Source organism: Botryllus schlosseri, chromosome 4 (assembly GCF_051294905.1).
Source record: "Botryllus schlosseri isolate E-star chromosome 4, Bs_hap1, whole genome shotgun sequence".
In the NCBI taxonomy this organism is placed as follows: Eukaryota; Metazoa; Chordata; class Ascidiacea; order Stolidobranchia; family Styelidae; genus Botryllus; species Botryllus schlosseri.
Genome location: NC_137239.1, coordinates 13,686,705 through 13,711,593, shown reverse-complemented (window position 1 = coordinate 13,711,593; position 24,889 = coordinate 13,686,705). Strand labels below are relative to the sequence as shown.

At 41.0% G+C, this 24,889-nt stretch overlaps 1 protein-coding gene and 1 long non-coding RNA gene across 2 annotated transcripts; both read right to left on the bottom strand.

Moving 5' to 3' along the window:
* Positions 1-1,637: 1,637 nt before the first annotated feature.
* LOC145437077 (cytochrome P450 4V2-like) lies at positions 1,638-10,358 on the bottom strand. The gene is made up of 6 exons (XM_080314253.1): positions 9,595-10,358; positions 6,698-6,910; positions 5,881-6,173; positions 4,997-5,231; positions 4,275-4,367; positions 1,638-3,251 (listed from the first exon to the last, which is right to left on the bottom strand). Exons 1-6 carry the CDS (start codon positions 10,035-10,037, stop codon positions 2,972-2,974), a joined length of 1,557 nt encoding a protein of 518 aa, XP_080170379.1. The 5' UTR covers positions 10,038-10,358; the 3' UTR covers positions 1,638-2,971.
* Positions 10,359-16,655: 6,297 nt separating this feature from the next.
* On the bottom strand, positions 16,656-18,639 carry LOC145437076 (uncharacterized). Its single transcript, XR_013914566.1, has 2 exons — positions 18,193-18,639; positions 16,656-16,920 (listed from the first exon to the last, which is right to left on the bottom strand). It is a non-coding gene; the product is annotated as an uncharacterized LOC145437076 (long non-coding RNA).
* Between the last annotated feature and the right edge of the window lie 6,250 nt (positions 18,640-24,889).

The following is a 24,889-nucleotide window of genomic DNA, read 5'->3' as shown; positions in this document are numbered from 1 at the left end:
ACAAAAATATTATTTGGCTAATATAAGATAAAATATGCGTTACAGAGATGAGTCTAGATTCTTCGCATTTGTGAGAGAACGGTCGCTTGAGGTCATTGGGATGAATATATATAGGATGTGAAATCTGCAAGTGCGGAACTATTAGACACCCTAATTTCGGCGGCGACCGTAAATTCCACCCACGAACACACCAAATCATATGACGTGCTGCGCACTTACGTAGCTGGGCAACAAACAGATCGGTGACGATAAAACCTTCTTCACCCAAAATACCCAAGGCCGAAATGGCTGGCCCGGAATAGTAGTCCCCATACCTGCGTCACGAGGTACTAACGCGAGTTGCGACCCTCAGAGTAATGTCATCCGCATGGGGAAGAAATGCGAATTCGGAGTCACGTGTGTCTCAGGAAAGGAGCTTTTCATTTAGTTTGGTCAGGCACTTGTGCGAGTCACGAAATATCAACATGTCTCAATACCGTAATTGATAATAATGCATCCGTCTGAAGCTAACCTGCGAGAACCGCATGCACGGACATGGCGTTTACGGCAAATACCAGACGCTTTACCGTTCAACCCGATCACTCTGGGGGGCAGGAGTGAGGATATATAGGAGTTCTATCCATTCCTGGACAGATAATGCCAAATAATGCCAGACAATGAACAGATAATGCCAAATATCTCGGGGTTTTATTGGACTCGGACATGTCCTGGAAGAGACATATTCAGTCCCTATAGACACTAAATTATCACCGAAGTGCAGCCTGTTCTACAGCCTTGGACGCTTCATGTCAGCCTGGATTCTTCTGATACTCTTTAAATCCTTAATCCAATTGAAGTTACAATATGGCATCCTCCGTTGGGGGGCCATCAATAAAACTGCGCTCGAGCCACTGCAAAAACTACAACATAAGATACTCCGTATTATAGCTAGAGCCCCACAGGGGCCTGGTTGTCCATCCAAGAAGTCGCTGCTGAAGTAATTCGGTGTCCTAAACATATAAGATATGCGGAAACTAGACATCGCCAAGTTTATGTATCAGTTCCACTGCGGTCGTTGCCCCGAATATTTCAATGACTTTTTACCTCGGAATCAAAAGCGCACAAGTAGGCTACAACACACGCGCGTCCACGTCGTCCAAATATCATATGATCGACCGAAAAGATCATCGCTCCATCAAATATACCGTACATGATGTGTGGAACAGTATCTCGCGGCCATCCGACAGTCGACGAGCATGTCCACATTCAAGTCGAAATACAAGCAATTACTACTAAATGAATACTAGTCCATCCTCAAGATTACCGGACCACGACTGACCTATCTCTCCTTCCATGACATGCCAGCCCATTTTTATCGCTTGCATACTTCTATACTGTCTTATTAACTTTTCATTCAGTGTGCATGCCTCCTTTTTACATCGACTAGGCCAAGGTGGGTGCCTGATTCCATCGACTACTCCAAGTCGCTTCGACACCTTCCGATCATTTCATTGTATCGCATTTTGTGGTGTATTGAACTGATAAAATTGTTAATAAACCAATGATGATGAGGAGGAGGATGAAAAATTATTAGTTATAGATACTAGATAAGATGTGGTAGACTGATAGAAAGATAAATTGATAAGTTGTTGCGTTTGTGAGTTGCGTATTCCTGGGCAATATTCGCTACGGAAATAGTGAGTTTGTTTGTGAACCATGTTTCTAAGCTATTTACGATGAATTGCGCTATCAATGGTGAGGCTTAGCCTGTCTCTGCGTCATCTCTCGTTTGGCGCTTCATTTTTGAAAAATAAATATGCAAATTGTAGGAATTTGCATAGTCATAGTCATTCATGAACATCAATAGAAAATACCAATAGTAACTGGGAAGCGAGTGGCGCAGTCTGGGAAGCGAGTGGCGCAGTCTGCTAAGCGATACCGTCACGACACCGATGGTTGTTGGATCGAGTCTCGGCTCTACCCAGTTTCTATGTGTCGGAGGTTTATCTGGGCTCCTCATCGCCGACCTCACTGCGATTGCAGTGACTTGAAAAGCCAATAAAGTACAGTAAGCCGAGCTGGAAAGTCGGCAGCAAACATCCGATGAATGAATGAGCGTGGATGAGAGAGCGACTGAATCGTGGTTGCAAGAGAAGTCGCCAAAAGAAGAAAAAATGCATTGAACTTTTGACTTGCCATTGTGCCATTGTCGTGGAGCACAAAGTATCATAAGGCTATAAGCACCACTGTCTTATCTCATCAATACAATACAATGCCAATAGTAATTGAAGCTTTCACAATTTACATTCACAAATCCTGACGACAGGGAAGGCACTTTCTCACTTGCCTCCACTGACCCACGTCACTGATGTATCACAGCTTAGAGTAGTACTACTATAGTGACCATGTTAAGCTCCAGATACGCATGTGATCATTTAAAAGGACAATCACGACGAACCTACGTTCTCGTAAGTCCAGTTTCGCATGCTCAAATAAGCCAACCAGCATAGTTAGTACGAGTTTTTACAGTGAAAATGTGGCGCACAATACCAATCCCATGTAGTGAGTTCGAATTAGTGCTACCATGACGTCAGGAACTTTCAATTGTGACGTAACAGCTGATTGACATGTATGGCTCTTTGGGTGTTGAAATGGAAAAAAATAAGGCCAATATGGCTCTTCGGACAAAAAAGGTTCCGGACCCTGATATACATCTTCATGGCTCTACGATTGCATGGGTTGTTCGTAAGCCTATTTTCGTGAAATCTCGACAAGTCAGCCAAAATGAAGCCTCTCCATGATTTCCGAGACTATTTCACTGTATTTATAGACCGTATAAGTATGGAGCTGTAACTTCAAAACGAATTCTTCCACCGTAGTGAATATACCTACAATAAGATAAAAAGTGAATATGTGACTGAATTCGGCATTGGAGAACCATTGGTATACCAGTTGCAGCGAAAATGAAATATATAATAAGGTCTGGGTATATTTAAACTGTAACAGAGGTACTTTCAGTGTGGAGCCTAGGAGTGAGCCTGACTTTGATTCCCGACCCGGGCCTGAGTATTACGTCGCCCAGCAATGTTAAATTCTCCCTTCTGTCATACGACGTCACAGTAAATCTTCTCATCAAGTGTGCCACCACCACCTTTTCCTCCATCATGGCAAATTTCTGACCGATGCAGTTTCGCGGCCCGGCAGAGAACGGTATGTATGCGTACGGATGCTGACCATCAAGTTTATCTGCCGTGAAACGGTCTGGATCAAATCTGTGTACATAATTCGATTGCAAGTGAGTGTGTAGTAAACTTTGAAACCCTATACTTAAAAATGTTTGTAAATCCAGGAGAGGGCCTTTCTTACAGATGTAATAAGATGGTAAATCCTATAATTGCCATCACGCAGTGCATCTCACTTTAGTTCTGGGTCTTTCTTAACAGTTCATAGGGAGCGGACTCGTAAATTTTCTTGGTTGGTTGCGTGTACGCCCTAACTGCGAAAGTTGGGAAGCTGGTGACAAAAAAGGTTATCACTTTCGACTAGTCCAAATCATGCCGCCTCATATTGTCATTTTGTTTATTTTCTGCGTGAAAACCTACCTGATGACGATTAAGGAAACCATTTCGCTAGTAACCTGAGTCAGTGTTGAAAATAAGTCAGAATTAACGTCAATCAAGAACAGCAACGGATTTCAGCATGGATTATGTGATTATATAGTTGTTGTCCAACATAGGCCTTCCTTGGACCCTTGAAACGACTCTACGGGCCTCTAAGGGGTACATGGACCACTAGTTTTGCAGTTAAGCCGACACTGAAACTGTTAGTAATTCAGAAGTAAAGAAAGTGGATTACTTGGGATCAACGATAGGGACAATGTGATGTCAGGAGAATCCAATTCAGAAGGCCTAACTATACGGTTGCTGAATTTATCTCTAGAAGTGTACATATTCGACTATAGATCGAAAACTGATATATCGGGGGCACAACCCATGTAGGAACCTTCGAATAGACGTGAGATAAGTGATATAGGTCTTATGGGTATGCCCGAAGAAGGGAGGTGAACTACTTCGGCCTGAAGATGCTTAAAATGCAGATCCATTGTATACGGAAGAGAGATGGCTGTGAAGGAGATCTTGAGATAATAAAGTAGGATATGGTCAAGGTATGAGATACAGAAGAAGACACCTTGACGGGAACATTTTGGACGAGTGATCAATAGGCTGTGGTGACACAGTTAGAGATGCCATAAGATAAAGAGCAAAGAAGCAAATAAACGCTACTACGAAGCTTACTTGTCTGGGTTTGGCCAGTATTTCTCCAAGTTATTGATTAGTTGTGGGAACACTGCGCACTGAGTCCCCGCTGGGATTGTATGTCCATCCATTCTAAATGTGATATAGAGCATTATTTCAACAGTCATATCTATTTTCAAGTTAACCATATCTCTTTCGCCATGTGACCATCCCCAGAGGTAACGTCGCCTAACTAGAAGAGGTGTTCAAATTTGTCATCGTTGGTTCTCATGTAGAAGCAAAAGTAGCGTCGATAAAATTCTACTCAAGAGCAAATTCAAATAGCGGTTTCCAATTAAGTGGAGAAGAAACTATTTTAGGCCTAGATAAACTGCTTTGTTAGCATGACAACCTCTGCTAACTAGAGATCAAAAAAGGGGACAGAGAGTACATTCTATAGTCGGGTGTATAGTTTAGTAACTAACTACTAGGCATATAGTTAAGATTACATTTAACCAATTCAATGCGTCGGAACTGGTATTTTAGTTATCAATGTTCCACATTTCGTCGTCAGGTTAATCAAATCGCAGGCCACTCAAAACCTTCTCGCGGGCTACATTTGGCCTGCGGGTCACGGGTTGGCCGCCCCTGGTTTAGGTATGGTACGCGAGCACTGCATACAACCTCGATATGGTACGTGGCTGGAAAAAGGTTGAAAACCACTGGTCTATAATATATGTTCATGTATGAAAAGATTTATAGAAGTATGCGAGTTAACATACACACACTCGGTGCTTGTTATCCTTCCAATCACCGGAAAGGATGGCAAATGTCTGAGGCATTCCTTGAGAACAAGTTCCATGTATTTCATCCTTGTCAGATCTTCCATTGTAATTGGTCTGTCGCTACCTGAGCCCAGTACCTCGTCCAGTTCGTATTGGATTTTAGTTTGCACTTCCAGATGACTTCCGATCAGAAACAATGCCCACGACATCCCCGCCGCTGTGGTGTCATGACCTATAACGCAACGTTCGTGTGGTGAATTGATTATGCGGAAAATGAGAGTATCGCCCTGATAATCGCATTTTTCGTCATTTCCTGGTAGTATCGTTCTGATTGGTATGGTGTAGTAGGCATGATGCGTGATTTCATCGTGGATAATTGGTATGCTAGCAATTGGATCGGAGCATTTGACCGTGTGAATATATTCATCTGGACTTCCTAGTACTGATGGTAGAGAACATAGGAATTCAAAGACGTTCCTTTCCAGTGAATAACAATACCTGGGTTACTGCGTGAGCAAAACATATCTCCACCTTATATTGCAGTTTCGGCACTCTTAGTGCTTCGATATTATGACTAGTTCCCAGCTACAGGTTTTCAGCAGGGCGTACGCACGTTCTAGGCTTCTTAAGACATCGCGATCACGGATGGGATGGTGATGAGCAGGTTCTAGATAGGGATTTTTGATTTGGACCGCTAGGTATTGAGTAGCCTAATTCTCAAGAAAATTTTGAAATGTATTTTAAAAATACATTTTTATACTATATAGTAACCATATCACGTTTTTGTGAGGAAAAAAGTCTCATTCGACTTAGCATCTCTGATAAATCCGAATGACATAGGTAGCCAAATAACTAATACTACAAACTAGTGAATTCTTCACCTTCAAACATAAAAGTATCAACCTCTTCCTGGATATCTCCGATACTAAGAATTTTTCCATCATCAGACGACTTCAGCAACAAATCCAAGAAAGCCAATCGCTTTTTCTTGGTGGCAGCTGCATCCAGATTAGCATCCTTCATATCCCTCATACGATCCTTGATAACGCCTCCAGTAAAACTGTGCAATGTGTCGAGGGTTTTTGTGTACTTTTTGCCAGTAGAAGTCATCAAATACACGGAATCCCACCACAGCCACGGAGATTGGACTCGCTGCCAGACAAGTTCTGATATGCTGAAAAATATTGTTGGACACAATGAGATGGGGAAGTATTTTTGCAGTAAGATTTTCGATATAGAATTGAGAAATAGGGATTCACCAAATGTGGTCAAAGTAATCAGTGTTATTATTCAAGTAGAGGTGGAAGTAATATCGTAAACTACTACTCAATTACAGGTATAATTAGCGATTTTCAAGACATTTCAAACATATCCCAAAACCGCTTTATACTTTACAAAATCCATAATTTAAAAAGTAGGTACTGTTGTCCAAAACAATGTAAAGTGCAAGTCGAAGTAGTCTAAAAGCACAATTACTAGAGTAAGTACTTCAAGTACTCCAAGTACTTGAATACTCCGAAAAAATATTAGCGCTTCGCTTCTGAACAGTCTGAACACCTTTGGGTTTCACTCGATTCGTTTACCAGTGTTGAGTCGGATTCGTGTCATCATTGTGCGTATTATCGATTGACAGTAATGTGATAACTAGTATGACCAATAATGACAGTGAGCAATCGGTATTGATGTACACAAACTTACCTGTACACTGCAGACACATAGTTGGAATCGCTATTTTGCTGCGCTTTAATTTTTGTTCCCATGGCCGTTTCACAAATTATGTCGAGAGCGCAGAGTGTCATCGGGTGGAATATGTCAATAGGATCACACGGACTGGCGCTTATTCGTTTTTGTAGTTTGTTTACGAAAATCGAAGCTTGTTCGTTCATGACTTCGAGAAAGCTCTCCAATATGCTGAAAACGACACGTAACTATTATTTAAAGTTGCGTGCAGCATCGCCAGAAACAGTGGTGATAGATCGAATCGTAATAACTTATTGAGTAAGATAGGATTATTGCTGACTCAAATAACAGAATTTAACGAGAATATGAGCTGCGTCGAGCAGAAACAAAGCCGGATTGGTTTGAAAACCATACAAGTTAATAGCAATGAATTAATTGTGGTAGAGGGCGTAGACTCATCAAGTCTTATGTTAGGATTTAATTGCTTCATCCTTAAACATATCAAAATTGCGAGTCACTGCATGTAACCATCGCAGTTATAACGGTGCATATAAATATCCTTACACATAATTATACCAACAAAACAGAGAAATACAAGAGTCAAAATAGCTAGCTTTAAAGAAAATTATTGAAGAGAAAGTATACTTGACCCTTAAAATCATCTGAATGGAGCACATGGGCTATTTTGATGACAAAAATTTTCGATAAAAACATATTATGTTCATTAGGAATGACATTTACAATCATAAAATTCCGTTTCCTCTAAAGCAGGGGTTCTCAATCGCCGGTCCGTGAGGACTTTCCTGCCGGTCCGCCAGGTATAGTACAATTTTATATCTTAATTTAAAGATGCAATATGTTGAAGTCTTGTCCATTGATAAAATTAAAAAAAAACATCAAATTTTAAACTGAGGTGATATTAGGCCTGGAAACATGTTCCATTTGACTTGAAGTTTAAGACGTGTCATTTGACGACATGCGAGCGAAAAGTGCTAGCTGGCTCGCTAAACGGCGCTGTTTGTGCGATCATCCGTTTTCGATTCATTCGTTTTGTACAGGACCGTAACTGAAGCACCCCAAACCCCGCTATTTGGGAGGCACGGAGCTTGAACGCGGTCCAAAATTATTTCGCAACTCAACATAAATTATAAAGTATTTTTTAAAACTTGATCCAATATTTTTCAGATTTTTTTTTTGCGCTTTGCTCGATTTAGTGTCACTAAATGTCTTGCTTATTGCCCTTGTCCTTCCCCAAGAAATGCAAATGATTTATAGAAATAGGCATTTCGTCGTTAGCCATTACCGCGCTATACGACGCACCAACACACAATGAAGTTTACGCTAACATGGGACTCCGAAAGGTGTGCCAAAAATCGGCAGCGAGAAAACCTGGGCCGAGAGGGACTGTTCTTTTTTGACATAAACCTCGGTATATATATGTATAGTTGTCCATAGTCGCCTACATGACAGGCGCCGAATCTCGCTGTCCTGACTATATGTACCCCAAAGGACAAATGCCATCCCACAGAGAAAAATTATTATCAAGTGAGAAACACCAATTTGGAATTTTGTCCGTCTTTTTGTTTAGTACGTATGAGCGACTTCGACATCTATTCCCTATATAACAGACAGAGGTCGCGAAAGAATGACATGAATTGATGTAATTACTCTAACAGGCTCGTCCGAATATGCTTCATTACTAACTATGTGCCTAAAGTTACCAAGACGACACCTCACTCACTTCTACAGAAAATCTGATAATTCTAAGAGGATAAAAAATTTATAGCAATGTATATGCAATTACCTATTGAAAGATTAAGTCATGAATTATAGAAAATTTTCGCGCTTGTCGCGATTTACATAAGCTCTCTGCCTACACTAAGTAGAAGGAATGTGCTTGCTCACAAATACTGATGAAAACATCCGCCCCACTATGGATTCTGGGGTCGAAGTACACGAGAACTTTGGCTTATCACCCTGCGGTGGTCCAAGACCAACGTATTTAGAGATGGGCTGACGAAGTGCTTTTTCGATCCAGTGGATGACCGATATAGTTATTGTCAGGTGTTTTCGTACGGTGCATTGTATTCGTAGTATCCAGAGTAACTTACGTAGGTAGTAGTATGGACAATGAGAAAGGTGTAGCATGGCAAGGTGCATGGTTCGACTCCGAAACGATTCTTCTCTCGATATTGTTGAAGAGAAGAGTATTATTCGAGTTGGCGTGGTCGGTTAAATTAGGTTACCATATTTTGGAAATGTCAAAAGAGGACACTTTTTCAAAATATTACGACTGACAATTCTGGGGTAAATCCGGAAAAAATGGTAAATGTTCCCTGACTTTGTGGTTGGTTGACTAAAAAAGAAAAAAAGAAAAGGATGCCATCACTTCGTCTCGACTTCCTGAAAACACGCTTTTTACCATAGTCTTCCGTTGGTTGACTGACAAAGAAAAGGTCACCTTTTCGGCTCAGCTCCCGAATTAGCCGCCGTAGCGTTACTTCAGTGCTGTTTAAACAAAAGTATAAAAAAAGAGGACAAAATCTCAAAAAAGCGGACATTTGGGCCTCCTCCAGGGACACTTTCAAAAAAGTCAAAAAAGGGGACAAATCCTTTTAAAAGAGGACGTATGGTATCCCTAGATTAAACCCACCGCATTTGGCGCGAAAGACTGTAAACGACTCCCGCCGGTTTCAAGTGTTTCTGGGCAAGGCAATTTTACCTAGACTCAGCAGACTCACTACCGTAAAATCTCAGTGATGAATACGATCACATGCTGTTAGTCACAATAAGCTCATTTCGATCTGTACAATGCATATTATCTACATCTCCAATATCACAGTGCAGCATAAACATACCTGCACCCAATTCGTAGTCACAACAAAGAGTTGCATCACTAAATGGTTGTCAGTTACCTGAAATGGAATGTTGGTGTTAAAAGTTTGCGTCGTTTCATCCATTTCTGCCCGGTTGATGTCAGCAATCCTGTGCCCAGCCAGCCACGCAGGAAGTTATACATAAAGTTCTTCTCCGTGTGCTTGGTGCTCCGAAGAAGCACTTCAGCAGCGTTGGGACCAACGACTGTTACCAAAGGAGTTGGTCCGATGAAGAAACAGCCAACCTCATGACCTTTGCTAATGAAGTTATCTTTCAAACGAGTGGTCAAGTCGGTGTAAAATTTTTCTTTGCTTGCTCTGTATTTGTACACATGACCGATTAGAGGAAGAGGAATATGTGAAGGACTGGGAATGTGTTTGAATCTGTTCCATTTGTTTATGTGATCCGCCAGTATCTTGCACGCTGCAATTATCAATGCAGCAAATGCGATAGCTGCTAATAGAGCCGCCAGAGCCATCATACTAAGCTGGAACAGGCATATCAGCTATGAGCGATATAATAGATAGAATGATGCAGGGACTAGCTACCTCATCATATACCTAACTGTCAATCGATTTCTATATAACCTTTCATGCTACAAAATACTGGATTGTGCGACTACGAACATTGTGCACAGAACTAGTCTTGTAAATATTTAACTTTTATTAGCCTATGTTATATTCGTTAAAACACTGCACTAGTATATTTAATTAACCTTCGACCGAGCAATGTGAGCAAACATCGAATATTGTAACAGCAGTATGTCCGCACAACACCCAAATATTGTTCTTTGGGAAGCCCCATATGCCTTTCGACCTAACCCCATTCACAATAGGGTTGTTGTAAAATCTCATTTTGAACTGCCACTTGCTTTATGATCAGATTGTCAGGTGTCCTAAAGACACTTCTTTCAAAATTTGGATCAATTCCGATCAGTGTAAGCCGTGCAATCTGAATTAGATATTTTTTACCGAATTTACAGGCAACATGTCAATTTAATGACTAAGCAAGTGAAATTTGTGGACATCGCGCAATGCGCAATTCACAATGTAGGTACAGATACAAGGAGTATAACGAACACCAGCATCACCCATTTAAACCCCAAAACTAGTACCAACAAATAATATGGCGAGCTCCTAAATTTCCAATATAATATATTCCTAATTTGTAATTGTTGTGAAATCACACATTCTGTCTCGTTCCAAGTCAAACCAACCTCTGATAGTTTTCACATGACGGTTAAGGCAATGCGAAAGTTGACAGATATCAGAAAACTGTAGCGCTGTGAGCCCAATGATTTGGGTGCAGTATCATAATCTGTTGCATCATTTACGCACGGCAAATTGGTGTCAAGGCAAACAGACTAAATTATGCTATACACTAGTAGGCCTACAGATAAGAGTGAACTGTAATCCGTTCATATAGCTTATCATTGTAATCCATCTCTATCCACTAGTCTTGCAAATTACTCCGAATAGGCCAGTGGTTCTCAGCCGCCGGTCCACGGACCGGTGCCGGTCCGCGACGTCTTTTCTGCCGGTCCGCCAGGCATATTAAAATATTATACCGTAATTTAAAGTTGCAAGATGTCGAAGGCTTGTCAATTGATAAAACGTCAAATTTTAAACTGATTCAGAAGTTCGTGAGGTAACATTATAGGCCTGGAAAGCATCTTCGATTTGAGTTGAAGTTCAAGCCGTCTCCGGTGACGACATGCGAGCGACAAGTGAGCTGACTTGCTAAACCTAGGGTTACCAGACGTCCTCTTTTAAGAGGATTTGTCCACTTTTTTTACTTTTTTGAAAGTGTCCTCTAAGGACGCCCTCCTTTTGTCCTTTTGTTCGAGATTTTGTCCTCTTTTTTGAGCATTTTGGTCATATATATATAGTAAAATCCCACTTAGATGCCATAAATCAGCCCCGAAGTGACGCTCCGGCGGGTATTTCGGGAGCTGAGTGGAATGTTGACCTTTTTTTAGTCAACCACCCGACAATGAGCGAGAAAGTTGACCTTTTTTTTAGTCAACCGAACACGAAGTGGGTAAAATTTACCATTTTATGAGAATTCTCCTCCGGTTTTGCAAGTCTGAAAATTCTGAAAAAGTGTCCTCTGTTTAGATTTCCAAAATATGGTAACCCCAGCCAATGGTGGCCAACGTGCGGCCATAGAAGGGATTATACGGCCGTCAACAAACAATTTAATTAGTATATGACTTGGCGGCCGTTTACATGTAAATTGGATTACGAATTGACTCCTGAATTTTTGAGAGATTTTAATTATTCTTGAAATTTTATTCGCGCGGTGCGCGATTTAATACGACTTCATTTTTCGATTTTAATACAGTAACGCCCTTTGCAATGTGATCCCCACAATAGGCTTACATACGTGAACACAGCAGAGGAAAATGATGCGTCTCATATAGAAATACCAACTTGGAATCTTGTCCTACTCACAAAAGAAATTCGTTTCGTGTACGTTAGGACGATTCCAATATCGTTTCCACTATACCGACATTCCGACTATCGTGATAGGATGTCAACAAATAACAGCATTCAACAAAGTGACTAATAACAATTGGCCCACACGAGGATCCATCGTCATTTATAACTTACTGCCCTTAATTTTGGGAAGCACCCCTCCATCAACTTTACTGGTGAATCTGATCACGTGGGCTTAGAAACGATAAATGTTTGATAGTGATATGCGAAACTACTAATATTATTGATAAAAAAATATCGCGCATCGCACGACCACATCGAATCCCATGATGTACTTTCAAGACCGGTTGACCACTCGCAATTTCGGTGTGTATAGTAAGACGATATCAATTCGGTGTTCATCGGAGATGGACATGGACACTGGACAGTTTAATGTGGGTATTCGGCGTTCAGTTAGTTCATTACGACTATTCGCTGGAATGCGGCCCTAGGCTATACGAGAAATCGAAATGTGGCCGTGAATGGCAAAAATGTTGGCAATCCCTGCCGTAGTCGGTCTACCCGCGGAATTAGGGGCGAGACTTCAATCGACTCTCGGTCGTAGCAAGTTAATCTGAGCAAGGCAATTTTACCCCGCCTCAACAGACACCACCGTAAACTTCTATGAATACAATCGTGAACATATTTGATTACGAACAAAACTCTCAAAACCGAGCAAGATAGTGTAGCGGTGATGCACCCGGTAGGTCGTGGGTTCGATTCCCGGCCGGGTCATACTAAAGACTCGAATATTGTTATCCGCAGCTATCCTGGTAGGCGCTCAGCAGTTACGGATAGCATGCAGGAGATAAAAAAGGTGGCATAGGCTAGATGACCTCACAGCCGTATCGCAACTCCGTCGTTAAAAGTATCTCGATGGTGCAGGCGTAAAAGAATATCATATCTCTCTCAGTCTATAGAGTCATACTTGCAAAAATTACGGCTGCATACTTTAAATTTTTGGCTGATTTAAATTTTTGCAGGTCCACCGGTCCACCAAATATTTTTTGAAATTTTACCGGTCCGCGAGGTTGAAAGGGTTGAAAACCACTGGTATAGGCTACGTCAAATTGTTCAACTCTTCTATTGTAATTAGCTTCATGATGTCTGACCCGAGGGCCTCATCCACATCGTCTCGGATTGTAGTTTTCATTTAAGTAGGGTTACCATATGTCCCCATTTATGAGGATTTGTGATGTGAGTGAACCATGTGAGTACATCACCATCAAGCATGTATATATAGCCACCTCTGCCTGAATATCTTCGAAACTGAGAGTAAATCCAGGAAATCAAACTTCTTTATATGCACTGTATTTTACAATTATTAGTGTCTTTCATATGTCTATATTGTACGGCCCTTGATCCCCTTTCTTGAAAATAAAAGTGCAGCGCATCGAGCATTATCGCGTGTTTTTACCAATAGGCGGTAATGATAATCCACGACACAAGAGCTGCTGCAGAAAATTTCTTCAGGCATACCTGCGGCTTAGACACTCCCCTCGCCGACCCAGCCAGAGATAACAAAGACAGATGCAATTCAAGGCATCAACACTGTAGCTGCCATAGGGGACGGTATTGAGCAGATCGTATACATAGCAGCGGAAATCAAGTGGTGTATGCAGCCTGTCCTATTGTAGAGTTTATGATGGCGTCTTCGGTCCGATCTGCCGACGATCATGACGTACCCCATGTATCATCTCTTCGAATCCAGCAGCGGAACGCTTAGAAGTACGAGTAACCACCGGGAATCCTTTCCTGCCGTTTTGGAGTTGGCGTTCTGCTGACAAACCCCGCTTTACAGAACGAAAATTCAATTCAAATACGGATCGACAACGTTTGAGTCTGATTTGAGTTGTGTTTCACGCTCTCTCGAATTGTAAGAAAAGGACAGCGGCATTCATGGACACTGGACAGTCATGAGGTCACAGTCCTGCTCAAAACACGCCATTTGTGCAAGCGGTTTTCAAGTACGGCAGACTCATAGCGATACTCGTAACTTAGGTGACGGTTCGTCCATGATTTTATCGTGGAAATGGTTATGGAAAAGTGTTTGGGGCTTAACCAACGATTATATTTGTAAGATATATCAAGCCGGGAATGCTATCGAAAGGAAATCACACCTCAACATGTGAATCGGGTAAATGCGGTTGACGAGAGTCTGTTGACTAATTACGCCACAACGATAAATCTTTCTGTATTTCAAAATTTGGATGACTGCATTTGCTGACTTCGTTTCAGTCGAAAAGCTTCGAGGGGATTACATTTGGCAAAATAAATATGTTTTTTGGTGCGATACTGGAGTTTTGTATTTCTACAAGCGTATTATTTTCCGAACAGTGACTTTGTTGATCCGTCACATGTGCGTTGTCATATATCCGCCGTTCGCGAGCCTGTTTCCGAGTGACTATTACACCACAACGACAGAATTATTTATATCTTTCGAATGGGGTTAACCGCATTACTGACTCTCGATACTACTGAGAGTCAATGGAAATGCTATGAGATATAGATTTGGTTGACAATATGAGCAATGAACAATTGAACATACTGCTTGATACAATATATTTACATAGTTCATACAATCCGGCCTTTGCGTGGACAGCGGAATTATCAAAACTACGGTACATCACCAGTGAAGCGACGGATTTTTAAGTGGTACTTGATAGGCACAAACCTCGACCTTATGTCAGATTTTACATTATTCTAGAACAGTGGTTCCCAAACGATGGGGAATTCCCCACTGGTGGGGAATTGAATGGTTTCTGGTGGGGAATAGACGCATTTGTTCAAAATTATATACAGGACAACCTAGATATTCACAGAGACACGTGCGCAATTTCCGGTACCAGTTAACTGCACTCGAATGTATGCATCGAAAATTATATTGCGTGTTGTTAACAAAACCTCATTTTAACTCTGGATGGCCTATGATGGCGTCACAAACGCATCCAACACTATTTTGCCGTGAAATTACGCTTTTGCGAAATTTTGAGCGTTACTGGTATCGGTTCACAACACATTTTATGTTGCATTTATAGGCGATTGTCTTGCGTAGGTGTGGTTGTGTGTCTTGTGTACTCAAACCAGGAAATAGCTGCACCGTGATGACAAAAGTGTGGAGTAGTGAGAACAGGACCGTAACTGCTGAAACAACGTAAACGCCCCAATTAGGGGGGGGGGTGGGAGCTCGAAGGGGCCCAAAATTATTTCGTGAATTAACATAAATTGTAGAATATTTTTTTGGAATTTATGCCACTTTTTCAATAATGCCGATTATCTTGATTATTGGGTACCCTTTTCCCCCTAAAAATACGTAGAATTAACAGAAAGGAGACCTCGGCGTCGGCCATTACTGCGCCACGACGCACCAAGACATATGAAGTTATAGGCCATGTAACATGCGACTCCGAGAAGTGTGCCAGAACGATCAGCAGCGAGATGACCTTAGCCGAGAAGGAATGCCCTTGTGGTGACCTAAAACTTTGATATATATCCAACATACATATAAGTTTAATTGTCCATAGGCGGCTAAATGGCTGGCGCCGAATATTCCTGTTCTGGTGATCTGAACCCCACAGGACAAATGCCATTTCACAGGGAAACATTATTTGCCAGTAGAGCAATACCAATTTGAAATCGTGTGGTCCTTTTGGTTTTGGCGATTTTCATACCTTTTGACATAGCAGATATAGGAGGTCACGAGATAACATAATGTAACGAAGTTAATATACCAATGGGTTGCCCGAAGATGTTCAATTCTTATTAGGGGTCCTACCTTTTCCAACACACCTCACTCAGCTCTACCGGTAAAACTGATTACGTGAGCAGAGTGGGGATAAAAATTGATAGCAAAATATATGCAATTCCCGATCATATTGACAGATTCAAACATGAATTATAAAGAAATTTCGCGCTTGGCGCGTTTATACGATATAAGGCGACGCATTAAACAGTAGACCCAATGTAGACGATAAGTAATGGGGAAAAAGCGTACAGGCTAAGGGGGGATGAGGTGGAAGCCCCCACAAGTTGGGTTTATCACCCTGTGGGGGCCCAAGACAACTTGGAGGGGGGCTGACGAAGTGCTGTTACGGTCCTGGTGGGGAATGAAGGCTCGGAATAAATCTGAAGTGGGGAATGAAGACAAAAAGGTTGGGAACCACTGTTCTAGAATATCTGCTTTGTCAAATGAGTCGCCAAAATTGCAATTGAACTTCGTGGACATGCACGGCGTATTGATATAAGAATAAGGAGCATAAGATGAATGTGCGCCAACTAAATATAGACGAATAGTACGGACCGGTGGTGATTTCAGCTATAATGCGTTCTCGTTTGACAGTCCATACTAAAGACACACCCACATGGGCAATAGCATATGTGTCTCCTACAATCAACCGCTGTCACTTCATCAAGCTGTCGACTACCGCCAAAATGGTCGAGTAATTACTAATCGTGAGAATTGCTCGAAATCTTCGATGTATTAAATTAATTAGAATACCATGCACACGTGATTTATTCTGTGCACGAATGATAACCTTGGCTATCCATTCTTTCAAGTATATACAACTTTGCGCAGATATTGAACCTGCAGCATAGATCATACCGTAAATGACAACTCCTAGTCGATCCATCGATCCTTTGTTATTGCCAACATAATGTACCACGCGAGCAGGTCACTGTTTTAAAGCTGTTTGCCAGCCCGTATATCACTTGAAACAATAGCGCTTCGGTTTCATCTCCATGAATATGAGCGGTATCAAATGACTCGCAGAAACGATATTTCACGAGTGCCAGAATCAAAAGGTCACATCCTTCAAAAGAGAGTTGCTCAAGAGGCGTAGCTGATCGTTGGCAAGGTGGAGCGAGTTGTAGTCGCTGATAGAAATGCTAAATCTAGTGCAGTGCTTTTCAACCTGTGTGACGGTTCGCACTTGTGCGAATGAAAATAATTGCAGTGCGAATGACGAAGGTGGTGCGAATAGTGCGAATGAAAATCCGAATCAAGTGCGAATGACGAAGGTGATGCGAATGGAAATCCGGATCAAGTGCGAATGAAAATCGTCAATAATTGTTAACTTAACGTGGAATAATTCAGACAAACCTAATAGGAAATTTAAGATCAGTGTAACATTTGCCGTTGCGACGCAATTGTAAAAACTTAATACGACGCACCACTAATCGTAGTTTTCACAATTCCCGCACTATAATTATTAGGTAACCAAAAGCCTGGTTTGGCAGCTGGTGTAGTGGCAGTATAGAGATCTCTACAATCTCTATAGTGGCAGAAATACAGTATTTCAGCCCGTCTGAGCCTGCGACAGGCTGGAAAAATGACGTCAAAGTGACTTTCTGCTTTCTTTCGCTAAACAATCGTCATATTTTCGTAATAACTGTTCGATTAGCGCTAGGCACGAGGATAGTAGTAAATACCATCGTTTCGGGCTCACATTTGCAGGTTACTGTAACGCAAATTTTTACTCCTTCAAGGTAAATTTTGGATCTGTTTGAGCTATCTGTTTAATATATATGTAATATTTATTGAATTTATTGCAACAAATCCTGGAATCGTTTTTACATATCCTAGATCCCTGTGTTGGGTAATATCGCTTTATCATGAGCATACAGGATAAGATTTGTCCGACATCTTTTATGGGGGAGCCTCAGGTCACGAGATGCCACAAAAACTCAAATTTTGGTAGTAGTCCAAAATCTACTTTACCTTTATTATACTGTCATGGATTCTCAAGTCGGATTGAGCTATAGAGTAAAACCTCACGGGACCTTTGTGTCAGCTCTCAAAAACGATTTCTGCCAGCAAGTATTTTTCACCAGCGAAAAATGCGATGTATTTTGGATAGGAGTGCAGAACAGGTTTTAAGACCTGGCCATCCAAGCACTATAGTAGACGTTCTTGAACAACAACATTGTTTGGCCGAGAAGGGGTTTTAGTGGAATAATTGAAAGCAAAATTGGCGAAAAAAGTTCCCTTTTTAATGAGACACTTGATCTTAGTAGTCAATTTGTTGCACATCCGAACAAAATATTGCCAAGTAGGCCTATCTTCATCATTTTTTGTATAACAATTTTCGATTAATTTGTGCGAATGAAATTTATTTTACAAAAAAAGTGCGAACGGAGCTCAAAAAGGTTGAAAAGCACTGATCTAGTGCATTCCAAATCCAGGCAGCGTGTTTTGGTAAGGTTTATATCGTATACATCGTATATATATTTGCAAGGCCTTATCACAATGTCTGTATCTTTTACAAACTCGAAATACTGGCGTTATCGTATTTGAGTGATGTAAGACTTTTGGGCTGATTGTTATTAGCATTTTGAGTCCTTTTGCATGACCAACAAGAAATAATTTCCCTGAAATCGTTAAATGTCAGCAAGAGACAAACTTGGTTGAGGGTTATGTCGATGTTAGTTATGGTGTGAGAAATCAAGACAATGTTTGTCTGTTGAGAGAGTACAAGCATTGACAGGATGTCCGTAATAACGACTGCCGATAGTATCGACCGTTTGATCATGCTTCCAATATTGCTGTAAGATATCGATTTTCCGGTTCCTTCGTTCGACGATTGTTTTATCGATTTCCGTTTTATCATCGGAAACAAGAAGAGGAATAACAGCAATATCTGGGCGGATCAACGAACTTTTTCCAAAGATTCCACTCTTCTATTTCTCCTATGCGGCCCACCGAAGGTCTGTATTCGCATCCATAAACTCCGGATTGGAAAGTTTCCGGTAACGCGTAACCAACAGAAAACGCGATGAAGCCGATCACAATACATACTATAGAATACCGGCTTAAAATCAAAATCCACTTGGGTGATATAATTTTCACGTATTCGTTCGTGTACACTGCGTGTTGACGCGTCCATAAAAAACAGTACGTACAAGCGATCCTAAGCAATATGAAGGTATGTATAACATCTACCAACGTTTCGCAGTTTGTAATTCCATCCCGTCGTAAAATGATGTGGAATAACACTATGTATGCTATCAGTCTTAGAGACGCAACAGACAAAAGTACTATGAATGCTTGATAAATTCTTCCACGTTGGTTTGTCCAGTGTAAAAGTTTCTTTTGTCTTCCGTAAATCAGCAATCGAGCTATCAAGGCAACTGTCGCCAGGGCAAGAACGTAGGTTGTCACTCCACAAGCGATGATTTGTCCGCTTATAATTGTGGTTATTGACGTAGCCTCGCTAACGTTAGCCTCAGTATATTTACTGCTATTCAGCATGGCGATGGATTATTCCCCGCTTCTGACAATTACGGCGCCTGTGTTCCAATCTAAAAGTCAACGGAATGGTATAGTTGAAACGTTGTTGATTCATTATGTTCGAGGAGAATTCTACTTCCGTTTTTCATTCCCATCATGACTGGCAGTAACACAAAGGCGTTTCAGTAAAATTGCAGAGTGTGCGTTCTGTGCAATCTTAGTTTACTCTGAGGCAATGCGTGAAAAGTCATTCATCTAGTTCGGTCCATTGATCCATATTTATCAGACTGAATCACTGCCAAACTAATCGCACAGGGTACTTTCCATGACATGATCTGCACGAACTCGAAAGTAGGCTACTGCTCGCCGTATACGTCATGTGCACTGTGCAGTGACTTTGTAGTCGTAAGCAGTAAATTAAATTACTTTGCCCGTCTGATGGCATCTACTGAAGCAACAAGTTGCACTTAAATAGGGATGTATATTGTTGTACAAGCAACAGAGATGACCTCGCGTCTTCACAGAACCTCACAAAAAGAAGGTGACCTTAAGACTCAAGTTATTTAGCGATCGATATCGCTGGTCTATAAATTTCTCCCCCAAAAGATTTGCGCAAAAAACTCTGATGATTGACCTAGGCTAATTTTCGGGTGCTGAATCTGAGCTCAGCATTGCTCCATCACGTCATATTTTTTCGCTATGAATTTTTCCCTATTTCATATGTTGATCAAATTTCGACTTTTGTTAGTGACGGTGAGAGTATAACGGCAACAGCTTATAAACTATTGGTATTGAAATAATCAATGATGAAACTTGGGCTGTTGTAGAATAGAATGACTGAATTTTCGGTGAAGTTTAATCCTGTGGTTCTCAATCTGCCTTCAATCGGGACCCTTTTTCGACTTTTTATAGCGTAGTTGGACGCAACTATTTTAGTTGGTAGCAGTTAGGGTTGCATTTAAAACAAACGGTGTTTTAAAACACTTTGCTTAAAACATGTTTGAAACAGTGGTATAAACAAAGGTCTTTTTTAGATCTTTTTTCAAGCTGTAAAATTATGTCATAATTGTGTGAATACTTTCCAAAAATCATGTTGTATGAGACTACGGTCAATTACCACGCGATATAGCCGACGTATATCGATATCGGATGGTTGGAACCCTCAAAATCAGTGGTTCCCAACCTTTTTCGGTGTGCGGGCCAAATTTAGAATATCAGAGTACGGTCGGGGCCGCACGAATACTAGGGCAATGAAACGGACCCAAATAGTCATCAAAATATGAAAATTGGCATTGTTCCGATCAATCGCTCGACGCCATTAGCGATTGTTATGGTCATTGTGTTGCCGCGCTCCAATTATTCAGAACAATCGACCTTTGATGGCTATTTCGGAGTAGCTTTATTGCCGTGGCGAGATTTCAAAACTTTGCACTGTTTACCGCTACTTATCTGCTGCATTGGGTGTCCGTTGAGTGAAACAGCTTTTCTCGCCTAAACGTGCGAAGCGCGAGAAATTTCTTTACTTCATGACTGAATCGGTCAATATGATCGGGAATTGCATATATTGCTATCAATTTTCATCCTGTCTCTGTTCACGTAATCTGATTTACCGGTAGAGCTGAGCGAGGTGTGTTTGAAAAGGTATAGGCCCCCCTAATAATAGTTAAACATCTCCGAGGGTATACCTGTTGGCAGGAACGTAGCAGCACTTAGTCAGCCCCCGGGCTCCCATAGGGTGATAAACTGACCCCGCATCACGTTGTTCGCTTTTGCCACGATATTAAAGCTGTACTATTTAGTGAGCCAGCGCGAAGCGCGAATATTTCGATAATTCATGATAAAATCGGTGAATAAGATCGGGAATAGCATGGTTGCCCTCTCTGCTCACGTAATCAGATTTACAGGTAGAGCTGAGTGAGAGGTGTCTTTGAAATTGTATTCCCCGTAAAATTGAATATCTTCGGGCGGGTGGACTCCTTGGTATGACTTCTTTACTTGATGTTATTTCGTGACCTCCTGTCTGCTATATCAAAAAATGTAGAATTACCCAAACCTACTAAACTGAAAGATCACACGATTTCAGATTGGTATTTCTTCACTGGCATATAATTTTTTTTCCCTGCGGGATGGTATTTGTTTTGTGAGGTTAAGATTGCAAAGACACGAACATTCGGCGCTAGTCATTTTGGCGCCGATATAGACAATTAAACCTATATGTATTTTGTATATATAACGAAGTTTTTGGTATTTCGAAGTTTTTGGTCAGGATAAAAGCAGTCCTTTACGGCCAAGGTTTTCTCGCTGCCGATCGTTCTTGCACACTTCTTGGAGTCGCATGTTACATGCCCTAAAACTTTATATGTCTTGGTGTGGTCTTGTGTATTTCTTTGGGGGGAAGAGTACCCAATAATCAAGATATGTGGCGAATTGAAATCGGACGTGGCGCGAAAAATGTTTGAAAAAGTTGCATAAATTTTCGAAAAATACTCTATAATTTATGCTAATTCACGAAATAATTTTAACCCCCCTTCGAGCTCGGCCCGCCTCAATAGGGAGAATTGGGGGGGGCGGCAGTTACGGCCCTGGCTCTAGGACTACCAACTATGCTGCTTTTAGCCAGCTAAGCTGTACGAATCTCGGCGTATTCAACCGTGAGTCACGTGTTGCACATGTAGTTATCACAGGGTTACCACACCTCCTCTTTTAAGAGGATTTGCTCTCTTTTTTGATTTGCCCTCTTTTTTGAGATTTTGTCTTCTTTTTTGAGAATTTTGGCTGAATATAGGGCCAAATTTGACTGATATACATTAAGTCTCAGCACTGTAGGAACGCTACGGCGGATATTTATGGAGCTGGGCCGGAAAGTTGACCTTTTTTTCAGTCAACCCCCTGTTAATGTGTAAGAAAAAATGTATTTTCCGGGAGTTGAGCCTCTTTTTCCTATTTAGTCAAGCGACCACGAAGTGGTAAAAACTTGACCATTTTTTAAAGATTTTTCTCCAGTTTTGAGACTTATCAATACCCATATATATCTATAGCTACTGCTCGTTCAACTGGAAAGTTAGGGCACATTGCATTGAAACAGCTGTGACGTAATGTTAGCAGTCTACTCACAACTTTCCGTCACTTCCATAATTAAAAACTACAGAGGCCAAGCCAAGCAAGAATATTTTATAAATATAAATTTTATTTTGTCATAAATCGATTTCTTAATATATTTGGGGGCCGAATATATTTGGGGGGCCGCAAGAAGGCTATCAGGGGGCCGCATGCGGTCCTCAGGGTCGCGGTTGGGAATCACTGCTCAAAATAGTCGGTTCAATATTAATAGTAAAAATATGTCGTCAAAGGAGCTATATTTACCCTATATTTTCAATGATCGATGCCAATCCACTATGCCGTCACAATTGAATATTCATGACGTCATGGCTTTAAAAAAACACAATAAAAAACATGTTTTAAAATAGGGCCTTGTTTTAAACATGTTTGTTTTAAATTTATTTTTGTTTTAAATGCAACCCTAGTAGCAGTTGTCGTCTTTATACATCGGTCTTGGTTATAATTGTTCTGTTTAGTAGCTCCATATTAAGCTTAGTTACCACCGGTATCTTTATACAATTTGGCCTGCAGAATTAATCAGTCATTGCATGCTGTGATAGAGCTCATTGCTAATTCGTAAAACGTAAAGTTCTGAAACAATAAACATTACATTGTTCGTATATAATGTAGAAGAGAATTGTGTGATCCTATCAGCTATATTTAAAACATTAAACGACACAGGATGTCTGCTTTTCCAAGAAACCAAACTGCTTATCATGATAACTTGAACAAGTTTTCCATCATTAATCTGTTTATGCTGTTAACCTGAACTAATTTTTCTCCAGTTTGTATATACCAGGCGTAGGGAACCTATGGCTCATAAGCCATACATGGCTCTTTTGAGGATATAGCACTATGAATAATTTTCAATTTGGCACTTAATTCGCAACTGGAATTTTCATATTATTTACTGTCAGAATAATTATTCTTGTGGCAGGTGAGACAAGTCTATATGGGTGAAAACAGCGTCGTAGCTCGTTCACAATCCTAATAATTATGCCACATAATTGCTCAGAATGTCAATGCTCAATGAGCATTGCTCAATACTCATTTATCAGTCCAATATAATTTTGTTTTTATAATATGACAAACACGCCGCCTTCAAGTTATTTAGGGGTCTACGTCGAACAAATCTAGTACGTCTAGTTTCTGTCATACTGGAAAATAATATCAATCGTGAATCAGCCGTACCCGACATCGCACGCCTTGAAATTATGGATTGCAGAATCGTTGAGTGATCAGAGAGAATAGGGGACATAAGACGCCTGTATGACGAATGACAGTTCAGTTTTCAAATTTACATTGACTTTCTGATCATGACGAGAAATGAATTCCCTTCGAGGTGACATTCCCAATTACAAATTCAAATTGTAAGAGTAGCTAATAGCGATCATCATCTCTGATTGTTTTATAGCTTGTTGGCACTGCTGTTAAAATGTAGGCTAGTAGGGCAACGTTATGCTACCGCCGAAGGATTTGAGAATGAGTACTAAATTTAACCAACTCATATCAGTTAGCAATTGTTATTATCCTTGTCTTTCGTGAAATGATGGAGTCGTGCGAGACTGTCAGTAGACCGATTTAGCTACGACTCTACGAATTCAATTTCTTGGCACAATGACGCCACGAATCGTCAATTGTGACGTCGCAGTTGACATCGCTGTGTGGCTCTTCCGTAGTTACAATTGTAAATATAGAGCCAATATGACTCTTTTGACCAAAAAGGTACCCGCCCGCTGGTATATACACCATCACGTTTTATCGGAGCCGAGAGGCTCATTATTTTCCTCGGCGGGTCTCATTCGATAGGTGCGGCTCAAGCTGGTGACGCTGGACTATTCGGCAATGGTCATTTTGGCGCCTTGGACAGTGGACATATTGATGTGGAACGATTTGGCCAACATCGTAACGATATTGAATTCATGCAGCCCGCGGTCGCCACGAAATTTGAAAAGTGGTCCGCGACCCGTTTTGAGTTAGCGATCCCTGGTTTAAAGCAGTAGCACTATAAACAGAAGTACGAAATACTAAGTCAACTTTTGATAACGCTTTTCTGATTACTGTTAGCTTTCATTTTGACTTGAGTATTAAATGGTGAGGTAGAGTCAATTCAATTGACGAAATATAATGATCAGTAAAACACAAATTTAGGACCAGCACGACGCGACACTCGCAAAGTGCTGACATTCGCAAATGGCAACCTAATCGTTATGCGACATCTGAGCGGACGCGTTGTACGGTAGCTAAACTGTATTGTGCTTGAGAGAAATCAGATGCCTCTATGCGACTTTCGATTCATTCCTTTTAGAGAAATGACTTCGCAGTAATCTTGTCAGCAGCCAAGCGTGAAGCCTACATATACTAAGCGATGTTTGTTTTTGTGATTTTGTTTATTCGACTCATTCAGTTGAGCCCGGGATTAAAAGCCAGTGGAATCACCGCCATTCCACCGTGAAGATGTTGCGATAATATTTAGGACTCAATTGAGTTAATAAGATATAGACATTGTCAATAACCTTATAATAGATT